This window comes from Globicephala melas, chromosome 20, assembly GCF_963455315.2.
Source record: "Globicephala melas chromosome 20, mGloMel1.2, whole genome shotgun sequence".
Lineage (NCBI taxonomy): Eukaryota > Metazoa > Chordata > Mammalia > Artiodactyla > Delphinidae > Globicephala > Globicephala melas.
In genome coordinates, this window is record NC_083333.1 from 21405363 (window position 1) to 21419105 (window position 13743).

Consider the following 13743-nt stretch of genomic DNA (forward strand, 5'->3'; position numbering starts at 1 on the left):
GTCCCCAGCCCCTGGCTGGTAACCCCGAGTAGTTTTACTCCATAATGCATCAGACTCTGGTGTATTAGTCTCTCCATCCCATATTTTGAGGATGAAAAAAATAAAAACTTGTCTTTTTTTTTTTTTTTTAAGTGCCTGAGGAAACCAAAGGTCAGAAAGTGTATTGGGGAAGGGGCCCCTAATTTATGGTTTATGAGTTGAGTTTATACACTTTAATGTCTGAGAAAAATCTTTTGATTGTGGAGAGGCTGCAAAGGTCCCAGTTCTGAGATTTATAGAAGAAAAGAAACTGTCACGGTCGCACAGTAATTCATACATTCACCCGTCACCCAGGAGGGGAGACACGGACCCAGAACCTGTCCCGAAGATAGGTGTAAATTGCACATTCCCAGGGTAAGAGCTGCCTGACCTAGCAGCCCAGCATCTAGGCCGACGAAGGCCCGTCCTAATGATGTCACTCACAGTCAGCCATCAGCTTGTGTTCAGGAGTGGATTCTATTTTCCCCACGTGCACGCAAACAAGCCTGGCACATGGACAGAGAGAGAGAGCACTTCAGGGAGAGAAAAGTGCGTCCGAGGAGCTCATTACATTGACAACGACTGGAGTAAAGCACATCTAAACAACGTCCAGTTTGGAAATGCTACCTAACGGTCTCCAAGTACACTACACGAGTCCTTTGCTGCGGGCGCACTGGTTTCCTTGTTAAGCTGTAAGCGGTTACCAAGGATACGAGTCACAGCAGGTGCCTGTGGAGTGGAATGCGGGCTTTCCGGCTGCCATCAGTGTACAGGGGAGGGGTGAACAGTCACACAGGAGGGCTGTCCGGAGCTTTCTACACGAGGCTGGATCATTAGAGTTGGGGGTAGGTGTGGGAGGAGGGCTTGGAAATAGTTTAGGGGCAGAAGGGGGTTTCCCAGGACCCACGCGGGGACAGTGGCAGGACTGGGACCACAGTCGGCTCCCCTCGTTTCTCCTCTATTATTCTGTGAACAAGGGAACAATCCAGCTACGAGGCAATCTGCCTCTTCTGGGCGGAACTGTCCCCCACCCCCTCCCCAAAGCCCCACATCCGTATATTCAAGCCCTCCCCTCCACGACTTAAAATATGGCTGTATTTGGAGACAGGGCCTTTACCGAGGTGATTTAAGTTAAAATGAGGCTGTTAGGATGGGCTCTTATCCAGTCTGACACCAGGGGGGCATGCAGGCGTGCAGGAAAAAGACCCTGTGAGGACACATGGAGACGATGGTCATCTGCAAGCCAAGGAAAACAGCCTCGAGAGAATCCAGATCTGCTGACACCTCGATCTTGCACTTCTGGCCTCCAGAACTGTGAGAACATAATTGTCTGTTGTTTGAGCCACACAGCCCGTGGCAGCCCCAGCAGACGAATGCGTTCCCCTTCTAAAGGCCACCCCAGCCACAAGTGCGGTTTTCTGTATTTCTTTCCGGATCCCACGTGTCGCCCACGGTGGCTTTTTGCACCCAGAACTGAATGCTATCTTAAAAAAAGAGCAAGAGAAAGGGTGAACAGCTGGTGTGGCAAAAATACACAGCAGACAGCCTGGCGTTGTTTTGCTACTCAAAACCTCAAATCCCAAAGTGGGCGTGCGAGAAGACGCGTGGAGACCTGAGGGGGTCCCGTCCAGCACTGGGCCTTTCCCGTTTCCCTCTGTGAACTTCACGGAAGGGGCTTCAGGTTTCCTGCTCGGAAAACGGGCATCACGCCACCTCATCTTCTGGAGGCGTCCCTGCCTACACACGCCCCATACCCAGGAAGCAGATGCTGCCCTGTATTAGGATTAAACTGGCAACCCCCGATGTCGGCAGGCATCCTCAGGAGAGCAGCAGGGTCATCCTGAGTCCGGCTTGCTTAGACTCAGGCATCAGCAAAACCAGCTCCAAATCCCAGGCAGCCTCTTTGAAAGCTGCCTTCTTTCTCCTTCAGTGGTATAGACGTCCGTCTACATGAGTAGACTTTAGGGACCTGGACCAGAAATATTGCCCATGTGAGTGGGGACGGCATCCCCCGGGCCTGAAACAGTGCTGGGTAGTATTAACCCGGACCAGCCACCTTCTGCAGTTCTCACTGTCAGAGTCACTGCTTTGGGTTAAGGCATTAAAGGCCCTTGTTAGATATGTTACTGCAGGCCACGCACATTAAGACACCATCAGCCACTAACACCTCTTTGTCACTTCATCAGGTGGCCTCAGACCCCTCTCAGCCCGCTGGGGACCAAAGCTGGGGCAGCTGAGTTCTGCTGGGAGAAGAGGAAGAAGACCCACAGGCCGTGGTGGGGGGTGGTGGACAGGGCACACGGGGGGTGACCACACGGTAGAGGACTTCACAAGGACAGCGCTGGACGACTCTGAAGCAGCCAGAGCTCCGGATCAGAGCCACCTCCCGGCCCCATAGCCCAGATCACGACGCGAGGGCCAGGCCAGTTGGCAAGCTCCCAAGTCCCAGCTGGGTCTCTGGAAGGAACCTGGCATCGCAGAGCTGGCCTTGGCCTGGGTCCATGATGTAGGGTGCGGCGGGGAAGACAGAGCTGGAAGGCCCACCCCTCCCAGGGAAGGAGAGCGCCCAATGACTGGCACTCAAGAGGCGGGGGGACCCCCAGCTCTCAACCCGTCATCCGCTCGCTGGCTCCCCTGGGCTGCAGGAGCTCCTCTGGGCGAGCAGGGAGGGGACACGGGTCAGGTGAAAACAGCTAAGCACGGGGACAGCCGGGCCGTAGACCAAGGGCAGCGGGGGCAGGGAAGGCTGTCTGGGCACGGCAGTCCGGGGCGGGGACTCAGCAGGGGGAGGAAGACACCTGGCGGTAGTCGGGGCACTTGAGCAGGGCTGGGTAGCTGCTGTTCATCTGCAGGGAGACGTCGCTGGAGATGTCGGACGGGCTGCGGCCTCGCGCCCAGGCGTCCGGGTGCAGGAACTGGCCCGAGTGATCGGAGCAGTTGCTCAGACGCGGGCGGTAGAAGCCGGGGTGAGGCCTGTACACGTCCTCGGCGGTGCACCTCTTCATGAACAGGTACACGGCCATCACCCCCGCACTCTGCAGGCAGGGGGAGCTCGTGCTCGGGGCCTGGCCGTGGACGCAGCCGCGGGAGCACAGCACGAGGGGGCCGAAGGCGGGCGCGGGGCGGGGCCCGGGAGTTAAGGGCGGGGGAGCGGTGGGTCCAGGGTGGGCGTGGCCTCCTCCTCCGCCCCCTCCCGGGGCAGCACCCCGCCCCGCCCCGCCTGCGGGGAGGGTTTACCTCCGTTAAGAGGAAGGAGATGGCGGCGAAGGCAAAGGACCATCCGTACTTGTAGGTGAAGTAGGTCTCCGCATCCTTGGTCCTGTTGAGCACCTCATCGTTGATGCTGGAGATGTACAGCACCAGGCCCACCACCAGCGAGAGGCCTGCAGGGGGGCAGGGGCGCTCGGCAAGGAAGCCGGGGAGCCGCCGATGGGGCACCGCCTCCCCTCGGGGTTCAGGGAGAAGGCCTCGGCCTTGGGTGACCATGACCCCACTCTGGAGTTCAGGGAGGGCAGGAGCCCTCCTCCTGAAGGCCCTGTTTAGACCATTACCTTCTAGAAAGCGGACGGCTGCAGGTGAGAAAGCTTCTGTCCAGCCACCTCCCGAGCCACGGTGAGCCCGAGGGTTCTCACCGCCCCCTCCCCCCACCGGAACCACCTGTTAGATGTGCGTCCCATGAGCCCCATCCCCGGACCTTCTGAGTCACGTGGCCTGGGCTGGCGCCTGGCACCGTGTCGTCCTAAGTGCTCCCCAGGCAAGGCTCATGTGAACCGCTGACTTTAGCAAGTGGCTTCCGCTGAACTGAGGGATAACACAGGCTCCCCTGGCAGAGATAGCCAGGGCCTCCAGAGCCTGGATAGATGGTCTTGTAACTGTGGCTCTGTGCAGCCCACCTGCCCCTGGGTGCGGCCAGTTACTGAGATCGTTAGGCAGGAGAGGCAAAGAGAGATGGTCCAGGCTCTGGCAAGCGTTACATCAGGGGGCCAGCGCTGCCTAAGCTCCTCCCGCCATTGTGCAAACGACCCACGGAGCATCGGTCTCGTCAATCAGTGACTGTAACTGCAACAGGACACAATTAATTCCTGTGTTTTGAGCTGCTCAGCTTTAATTCCATTCACATGATTAAGCTGGGGCATCCTGAAGGATGAATGTTACAGGAAAACAAGCATGATTCAGGCCTTCCTTGGCACTTAACTCACACTGGAATGAAGCTGGCCCAAGGGAACCCTGTCTGTTGCTGTCATTAAAACACTTCATGTGGCCAAGCTCAGTCTGAGATCTCTGGTCCTGCTGCCCACCGCTGAAAAACCTCAGGTGCTTTGAAGCTGCTGTGTGGCCTTGACTGTTGTGAAGTTGATAAAGAAAGAGCTTAACCTGGGTCTGTATCTCTTGGACTAGGTGGAAACATCATGGTGCAGAGGGTGGGCTGAGGACACTGCAGGTGCTCAATGAACATTTGTTAGATGGATGGATGGATGGAAGGATGGATGGAAGGATGGATGGATGGATGGATGGAAGGAAGGAAGGAGAAAGAAAGAAAAGCTCTTGGGCATCTAGTGTTCTGACCGCCACCTGGCTCCCAAGCTATATTGACAAGACAATGTTGGGAAAAGGAACCTAAAGTGGCTTGGAAGTTGGGCGGCAACAGGAATGCCTGGTGCTGGCAGCTGTTCATCTTTTCTTTCCATCTGTCCATCCATCCATCCATCCATCTGTCCATCCATCCATCCATCCATCCATCCGTCCATTACTCAAGCCATCCGTCCATCCATCCATCCATCCGTCCATCCATCCATCTGTCCATCCATCCATCGGCTTAAAATCCTCCCGAGGCTTCTCACAAAGTACCCAACCAGGCGACCTCGGCTGCCGCCCCCCACCTCTCACCACATCCTCCTGACGCTCCTGCCACCACAAGTCACGACTGAGCTTAGTGTCCCCTGGCCTCCATCCTCTCTCTTCCCTCCAGGCTCCCTTCCGCCCACCCCAACCTCACACTCTACCTAATTCCTACTCACTCTCCATCTCGCCTGCTCCTGGCGGCCGTCCCTGACCAGCTCCTGGTCTGAGTTTCCGCCGCCGCCCTTGGCCCCCATAACAGTACTTGCTGACACTGTCAGAGCCCTTGTCAGGCAGGGTCCACGTTTCCTGCCCACTTGTTTATGTCCCCTAATACACTGCCCTTTCTGTAGGTAGAGATCCCAGCTCCCAGTGATAAGGCCTGGGAGACACATGAGTGGATGAGTCAGCACGTGAATAAACGAAAGAAAGAGTGAATGATCGAGTACAGTCTGGGGTTGGTCCAGGAGGACAGATCCATGCTGAAGGGGCCTGGGTAGCCCAGGGTAGGGCGTAGGGGGTCTCTAGAGGATGGCTGAGGGATGGCAGATGAAGAGGCCGTCATTCCAAAGGCAGATCGTATTTCTTTCATGTAAACACACAAAGACATAGCCCTCAAAAGGAAAAAGGAATACTCATTACCAGTGGGAACTAGGGGAAAGCGTCAGTGATGGCGTGGCATGAGGAGGACCCTGGGTTCTCATCCCAGCTCTGCCCAGGGGGAGCTGTCAGGTCACTGCTCCTCCAGAGGTGATGGACGGGCCTGGGTCCTCAGAACCCTCCTCCAGCTCGGACTCAGCTGTGCTCGAGCCACTGACGCGGCGGGTCCTGAGCAGGGGCTGACCCGCAGCTGGGACCAGAGCTTCCCAGAGCAGAGTGGTTTAGGGATCAGATGTCAGAAGTGCAGAGTGCACGAGCGAAAACGGCATCACTTACCGGAGAGGATAAAGAAGATGCCGGAGACAAAGGCCAGGATTGTCCTGTGGGGACGGACATGTCCAATGTTGCTCAGGATGAAGCCAATGAACATGAAGAAGAGGCTGACCAGGGGGAACGGCGTGGCCGAGCGAATCATTTCTGACCGAGGGGATGGAAGGATGCCGTCAGCCTCCGGTAGCCTCACTCAGTGCTCACCTTCCCGAGTCAAGTGTTCCTGGCGGTGTACACCAGCTGGTCCCCAAGCCCCCGCCCTACCTGAGCAGCCCGGGCTCCATCCCCTCCTCGGTGGGGCTTTCGTTCCTTGGCCCTTAGCCTTCAGGGCCTATGCTGACTCAGAACTGTGCTGCAGGTTCACATGGGTCTGAACCAGCTCTGGTGAGGCCAAGGCCATGATGTCAGTCTCGCTGGGGGCCAGAGAGCCTGGTTCAGTTCCCTGGGTACTATGGTGTGAACGTCTGTGTCCCCTGCCCCCCCACCAAAATTCACTTGCTAAACCTAACACCCAAGGTGATGGTATAGGAGGTGGGGCCTTTGGGAGGTGCTTATTAGGTCACGAGGGTGGGGCCCTCATGAAAGGGATTAGTGCCCTTATGAAAGAGACCCCCCCCCCCACACACACACCCAGAGCACCCTCGCCTCTGCCACCATGTGAGGACACAGTGAGAGGGCAGGAAGAGGGCCCTCACCAGAACGTGACCGTGCTGGCGCCTTGATCTTGGACTTCTAATCTCCAGAGCTGAGAGAAATAAATTTCTGTGGCTTCTAAGTTGCCTTGCCTGCGCTATTTTGTTAGAGCATCCCAAACAGAGGAAGTCACTGGGTATGGATGCCCTCTCGCTTGCCAGGGTCACAGCAATGGGAGACTCCAGCAACCTGTCACCACCCTGGATAAGTAACTGGCAGAGCGAGCTCTGTGAGCTCAGCCAGCACAAGCATCTGAGTCTCAGGGCATCGGCTCTTGAGAAACAAGCAGTCACCCTGCCTCTTCCCTCTGCCCTGCTCTGCCCTGTCCAGCCCGTGGCCCAGGCTGGAAAGTCGGAGGCACCTACTGAGCACGTTGACCGTGGACTCGGAGGCGAGCTGGGTGCTCACGGGCATCACATACTCTATGGTGAAGCAGCGTCCCCGCTCCTCACCTACGGAGACAAGAGCCACTGCGTACACTCTGGGTCCTTCTGAACATGGATTTGAAGTTAACAAATTCAAACGGTATTCCCAGGTGCTTCTAGGATGTTTGACCCTCTGTGTATTTACACCTGGGCTGGATTCAAACCCTAGGGGGCCCCGTCCCCAGCTGGTGGCCCACAGCAGACGTGGACACCCGTCCTGACATCACATCTTTCCCAGAGAAGCACCGAGAGCTGCATGAAAAGCGATCACTGCAGACTCAAGGGAGAGTCAGGTGTCCGGTGGCCGTCTTGTGGCTTTGGGACAGACTCCACCGAGGATGGCGTGTGGTTGGCTTAGGTGCCCCAGTGTGGGTGTCACGGAGCAGAACCCCCAAAGCCTTGTCGACCACTTTGGCAACCAGACCCTGGTGACTTCAAACTCTGCTTCAGATTTAAGCAGAGATGGATGCCACACAGTCTGGGCACTGGGAGGTGAGGTCAGTGTTGGGTGCCATTCCAAAACTAGACTCAACACGTTGCGGGGAGGCCAGGCCTCCACGGTCCTCCCTGCTAAATACGGGTGGGCCCCAACCACCAAAGCCCTCCCATGAGGCTGGGAGGGACAAGTGTTCCCTGTGTCCCGTGCACACGTGGGTTACAGAGCCCTCCAAGGAAGGCTCCATGACCCCCCTGTGGTGTTTCTGACCAGACTCACGGGGCACAGAGAGGCTCTTCTTGTGCAGCCTGGTTCCGGGTCATGATGAAGGGATAAAGGACAGAGCCCTTGGAGTAGCAACTCCAAGGGTTCCAGAGAAGCCCTAGCAAGTGGGCAGGAGGCCCTGATGGGCAGGATCAAGGCCTGCACCATCTGGCAGAGTTGCAAAGACCTGCACCTGCGTTTTCTCCCTGCCATTTCACAGACATAGGAACAGAGAAAGTGCTAAGAATTTCCCATCCTCATGCTCAGGTCACAAGGGTGAAGCCCTCATGAATGGGATTAGTGCCCTTCTAAAAGAGACCCCGTGGAGCTCCCTCTCCCCCTGCTGCCCTATGAGGACACGGGGAGAAGGAGGGAAGAGGGCCCTCACAGAACGTGACTGTGCCTGCGCTTCACCTCCCTGCATCTTCCTGCCCTCATCTGTGAGGCGGACGTGATAACAGGGCCTGCCTTGCAGAGTCAAGGGGGAGGCACTGCGACGGAGGACTCAGGGAGCTGAGGCCGCCTCTCTCAGCTGGGGGTGGGCGGTGTGGTGACAGCGGGGCCACGGGCATCTTCCAGGTGGGAAGACCCAGGTCCCGGGGTGAGAGGACTTGCCCAAGTGGACAGGGAGACTCAGGCCTTGAGTTTGGAGTGGATCCTGGCCACTGGAGGGAGCAGGCCCAGAGCTCATGAGCATTGTCCGCGGTGACCAGCCTCCTTCCAGCAGGGACGTCGCTTCCCCGGGGTGTGTGAGATGGCAGCTGCTCCTCTCTGGGGGCAGGGCTGTCCCCAGCCCTGGGCGCCCTTACCTGCGAGGAAGCAGACCCTCCACAGGCCTGAGTGCAGGGACATCTTGGTCTCGGTGCTCTGGTTCTGGGGCAGGACCACGCCCTCCTCCAGGTACAGCCAGTGGTCTGTGCTGACCGCGATGCCCAGCAGGCCCAGGCCGCACACGGCAAAGACGCTGCTCAGCAGGGTCAGGGCCTTCCTCCTGCAGGCACCCATCTTCCTGGACAATCCCGCGGGGGCCTGCGGCCGCGATGCCACCAGCAGGGAGTGGGCTCTGGCGGCAGGACAGCGGGTGAGCCGGCAGTCGTGGCCACGGCTCCGAGGAGGGGCCCTGGGCGGCAACTAAAGTCACCCCAGCCGTGCTGAATGGATGAATGAAGACCAGCGGGCCGGCTCCCTGGAAGTCAGGCCATGGGTGACAGACATGCCACCTTCCTCCCACCGTCAGGAACGCACAGCTTTCTTGACAGGCCGCTGCGAGGGGCCCCCTTGTCCTCTCTGGGAGTCCCCCTTGCTGGATAACGCCATTCATTCATTCATTCATTCAGCAACCCACTGTACCCAACGTGGAGACAAAAGGATGAATGTGACCCCATCCTTGCCCTTGAAGAGTTCCCTTCTGCAAGACAAAGCGCCCCCCACCCCCAAAGCAATGAAAATGCAGCTTGATGGGTCTGTGGGGGAGACCCACCCAAGGATGTGGGAGCAGGGAGGAGGGATGGAGGCCTGAAGTCTGCCTGGTGGGCTTCTCCGTGTCGAGAAGGACTCTGAGGCCCAAGGACACCTGGCAGGGAGCAGCGGGACCCAGAGGGGACGCGGCAGGCGGCAGAGGTTTCTTGGGAAGGTGTCTTCCGCAAGGATTCCCATCAGTTGTAGATCTGGGTCCACCCCGCTAAAGAAGCCACACCACAGTCCAAGTTCAACGGGCCTCCTGAGCCCACCTCATCAGAAGCCGTCTGACTCTTGTCTGCCCAACACATGGTATTGGCCGGAGCTGGCTCTGAACCAGCCAGAGTGAGGCTAAGTGTCTACATGAGGTGAGCCATGCGAACACCTGCCACACCTGCCCAGCCAGTCCAGGCTCGGAGACGGAGCTGGGAATCAGTGAGGGGTAAGATGCCACCCCAAGGAGCCCACAGCCCAGCTCAGGGCTTCTGAACTCTGCCTGGAACCTAGAGCCACCCAGGGAGCATCCAGAAGTCCCGAGGGCCCAGGTGCCACCCCGAGAGATTTTGGTGCAGCTGGGCTCATACAGGGGCCGTGGTATCGCTGTGCTCCCTGCGAGGCTAATCGCGGCCCAAGTTGAGAACAACGGCTCTTTGCTACTCAGTGTGTCATCCGTGGGCCAGCAGCCTTGGCATCACCTGGGAACTCGTTAGGAATGCAGAGTCTCAGGCCCCTCCAACTTTGTAAATCAGAATCTGCATTTTAACAAGATTCAAGTGAGCTGTATACCTGCTAAAGTCTGCCGAGCAAACAGGTGACTACAGTCCAACGTAGTCATGGCTGTGGCGGGGAAAGCCCAGGATGTGATGACAGCCCAGGAGAGGGTCACCCAGTGGGGCTGTTGGGAGGTGGGCAGAGCTATTTCTGGAAGAGGGTGGCATCTGGGGCCTGGAAGCCTTCCCCAAGGCCTGGTGTCACATCTCAGCCGAGGCACAGGGGGATCCTGGCTCAGCTGCTGAAAGGGGACAGAAGACACACTCAAGCCTGGAGGCTTGATCCCTCTGTGGAGTCTGAGCTTGCTGTAGGAGGGGAGAGGGGGGAAGGGGAGGAAAACGGTGCTCTTTGCAAGAAGGAGGGACAGCCCAGCCTGGACTCCACAGCAGGAGCCCCGCCCTGACCCCGGGAGGGTTGACTGATCTGCAGACTGAACCCTACGCTGGCGTCCTGGAGGCCTGGGAACACTTGGAGGCAACGGCTCCCGTCCACCAGGCTGGAGAGCACAGGGGCTTCACGCACGCCAGTCCCTCCTGCACTGGCTTTGACAGAGAAGGAGAAGATGAAACGCAGAACAGCCAGCCCTCCCCGGCTCCCCACTGCCCGCAAACCCGGCCATTCCCCAGGCAGTGGGCTGGGAGGTGGAGCGGACAGCTCAGCCCCAATGTGGTGACAAGTATCTCACAAAGCACCTACGCGTGTGGGCCCCGTGCTCGCTGCCACAGCAGAAGCAAGGAATCAGAGGCTCTGTCGGAGCTCACAAGCCGGAAAATAGTGAACGATAGCAAAACCACTGCTACACGAGGGTGGGCAGTGTTCTGACTGGTGGAACCCGGGGTCCCAGGGAGGACGTGAGGGGTGGCAGGGCAGGTGGAATGACTGCACGGGTTGGTGGATGGGTTGCAGTCATGAAAGTTTTTACAGCAGTTTAATAAGTACTTTCACTTACACTTGAGGCTCATAAAAGCCCAATATCTGCCAGAGGGAACGGAACTGGAACCCCAAGGATGGTGATGGGGGTAAAGGGAGGAGAGAGGAATGAGCGAGAAAACCAGCCCAGTGTGATGCGGAGAGCCTTGAGCTGAGAGGCAGAAGCCTGGGCTTCGTGCTCAGCCTGTCTCTGAGTAGCCGCGGAAAGTCGGGAAATTAACCTTCCTGAGGCCCCTTCCTCTCCCAGGGAACACAGAGGGAGAGGACAACAGTAAAAGTTGAAGTAGATTGAGTATTTATCATTATTAGACATTCTGCTGAGCACATTATTTTAATCTTTACAACCATACTACCATCCCCATTTTATAGGTAAGCAAACTGAGAATCAGAGAGGTTAAGAAACTTGCCCAAGGTCACTCAGCTAGCGAGTGATGTGCCTACATTTGAATTTATCCTGCCTCATTCTCAAGGCCTTTCTAAGCTGAGCTCCATGGAGCAAAACCTCCATGGAATATTCTAGCAAAAAATGCTCCGGTGAAGAAAAACTTGGGAGGCACTGCATCTAGGTCTTGAAGAATCGCACTGCACATTCATCGGTTAAAAGCCTGAAAAGTCCGCTTAGCTCCACCCATCCCACTCTTTTCCAGACTGTTTTGGCCACACAATGGTGTTTTGTTCTGTGAAATCCACTTTGGGGACAACGCTGCCCCCGCCACATGAAGAATAACAAGACAAAACTGCTGGGGGACTCAACGCCACAGCAGGTGCGCCAGTGCCTTGAACAGTCTAATGCAGGATGCTGGTGTAAGGTATTATTATCAAGCAACAATGGGCAAAGCCCCTGCTTTCTAAAGACAGCAGCTAGTGACTGCTCAGAGCAGAACAGCCAATTTTAAAGTAAGCTTGGCAGACAGAAAAGATTCAGGTCCTGGAGATTTGGAAAGATGAAAATGGAGAGAAGATTGGATCTGAATCTATAAAAGCAAGAAATGAAAGAAGAGGCCCAAGTTGACCCAAACTGCCAATCTCTACAAGGGCAGAGCTTGAGGCCCGGGGCGAGCTTGGGAAAACGGGAACGTCCCCTTTTCAGAGTGGGTAACACGTTTACCTACTCTGCACGGAGTGGAAAATATCAACCTCATTCATTACACAGCTGAACGGATGCTTCTGTTGTGAAAGCACCTTTATTTACCAATAAATGACCTCACTGACTTGAGCACTGAACAGCCCTTTATCATCCAGTGTCTCATTAGGACCTCAGGACAAAGCCATCAGTGGTACTGGCGCCATTTCATGCCCAGGGAAGCTGAGGGTTAGAGATGCTAAGTGGCCTCCAGGACGTCACAGGCATGTGGCCAACTCTGGATTTAAGCCCAGGTCTCACTCCAAAGTCTCCACTGCAGCAACACTGCCTCCTCCTGAAGAAATAAACAGGTTCAAGAAGTGCTGGGGGATGGGCTTCCTGTGAGGCGCAGTGGTTGAGAGTCCGCCTGCCGATGCAGGGGACACGGGTTCGTGCCCCGGTCTGGGAAGATCCCACATGCCGCGGAGCGGCTGGGCCCGTGGGCCATGGCCGCTGAGCCTGCGCGTCTGGAGCCTGTGCTCCGCAGTGGGAGGGGCCACAGCAGTGAGAGGCCCACGTACCGCAAAAAAAAAAAAAAAAAAAAGAAGTGCTGGGGGAGAGGGACATGCAAAGTGACCATAGGGGATCTGGAAACGGGTGGCACACAATTTTGGGAGACCGTCTTTGACCATAACCAAGGGCTACGTCAGGGCTGTTTCTTGATCCTATTGGGTTTATTACTGGGAGTCACCTGAGCGTATCTTTTCATGGGGATGCACTAACTCAACATTTCGGAGTCTGAAAACCGCCTTGTAGGGTGGGAAGCCTAACATTTCTCTCAAAGCACAGATAAGGAAGTCAAGGTCCAGCGGGGAGATTTACCTGCGGTCACCAGGCAGTGCCGTCGAGGGGCAGGACTGTGAAGTGAAAATCTTTATGCGGGACCGCAGCTTTTCCCTCTGTGCTGCACGGGAAATTATAAAGCAGAAGATGAAAACCACCGGGCCCCACTCTGGAAACAACACCATCACTAACGCCTTCCGGCCTTCCTTCCTATGTAACCGCGCATGTGTGCACGTATTTTTCTACGCAATCTTCGGTTGGTGAGGGCGGGAACAGGAGTTCCCTTGCAGACACTCTGGCCTAGAATGAATTCCCAGACCCCACCTAATCGGGCCCTGGGCCAGGTCTTCGCTTTCGCACTATTTCTCCTGCTCTCATGGATCCCATCCATCCTCTACAACATTCCTTTGATTTTCCTCCTGGGGGGTAGGGAGACCTTTTTTAATAAGTTGCCACCATGAGGGAAGAAAAAAAAGAAGAAAGTTGGTGTGAAAGCACGTGTTTAACATGAACTCAACTGTGAAAAGAAATTCATGGACTGGGAAGAAATAAACCGAAATGTTGACAGTGGATGTTTCCAAGTAATAAGGTTTGTATGTTTGATTTTCTCTCTACTTTTCTGGGCTTGACAAAGCTTCTAAAAGAACATGTATTATTTCTACATCCAGAGAAGAAAACCAGGTTAAAGACCAGACTCGACAATTCTCCAGTCACTGCCCTCGTAAAGAATATGCAGGGGCCCTCGAACTCCCAGGCGAGAGATGTTGAGATGCAGGTCATCCTCTGGAGCTTGGGGCTTAGGAAGCACGGAAGCTCTGAGTCGTTTAAGATGATTACCCGGGGACCATTACCTTTAAGCATTAGCTTGTTAATTATCAGCAATTAACAGTCGCTAATTATCACCCATGACCAGCAATTAGGGAGAAACGTCTTGTGGAGGTTAAAGCACTAACGGCACATTTCCCTGCCCAAGCCAGTAATAAAGGGACGTGCGGTGAGGCGCTTAGATGTAGGACACAGGCGAGGTTACAGACATGAGTGAGGTCGGCCAGGGAGCTGCTGCGGAGGACGGA

The 13743-nt window shown here is 56.1% G+C and overlaps 1 protein-coding gene across 4 annotated transcripts in view; it reads right to left on the reverse strand.

The window, feature by feature from the left end:
- Positions 1-252: 252 nt before the first annotated feature.
- The window catches only part of CACNG5 (calcium voltage-gated channel auxiliary subunit gamma 5), a 36120-nt gene continuing 22629 nt past the window's right edge, over positions 253-13743 (reverse strand). Inside the window, exons 2-6 of one of the 4 annotated variants that reach the window (XM_060290836.1) lie at positions 8415-8668; positions 6846-6932; positions 5794-5934; positions 3256-3401; positions 253-2864 (exon numbers count right to left, since the gene is read on the reverse strand). In XM_060290836.1, the coding sequence (XP_060146819.1) occupies positions 2796-2864; positions 3256-3401; positions 5794-5934; positions 6846-6932; positions 8415-8610 (639 nt within the window). In that variant the 5' untranslated portion in view covers positions 8611-8668 and the 3' untranslated portion in view covers positions 253-2795. Of the gene's footprint in view, positions 3054-3255; positions 3402-5793; positions 5935-6845; positions 6933-8414; positions 8792-13743 lie in introns of all 4 variants that reach the window. The other 3 variants (XM_060290835.1, XM_060290834.1, XM_030837949.2) reach the window with 3 other exon arrangements.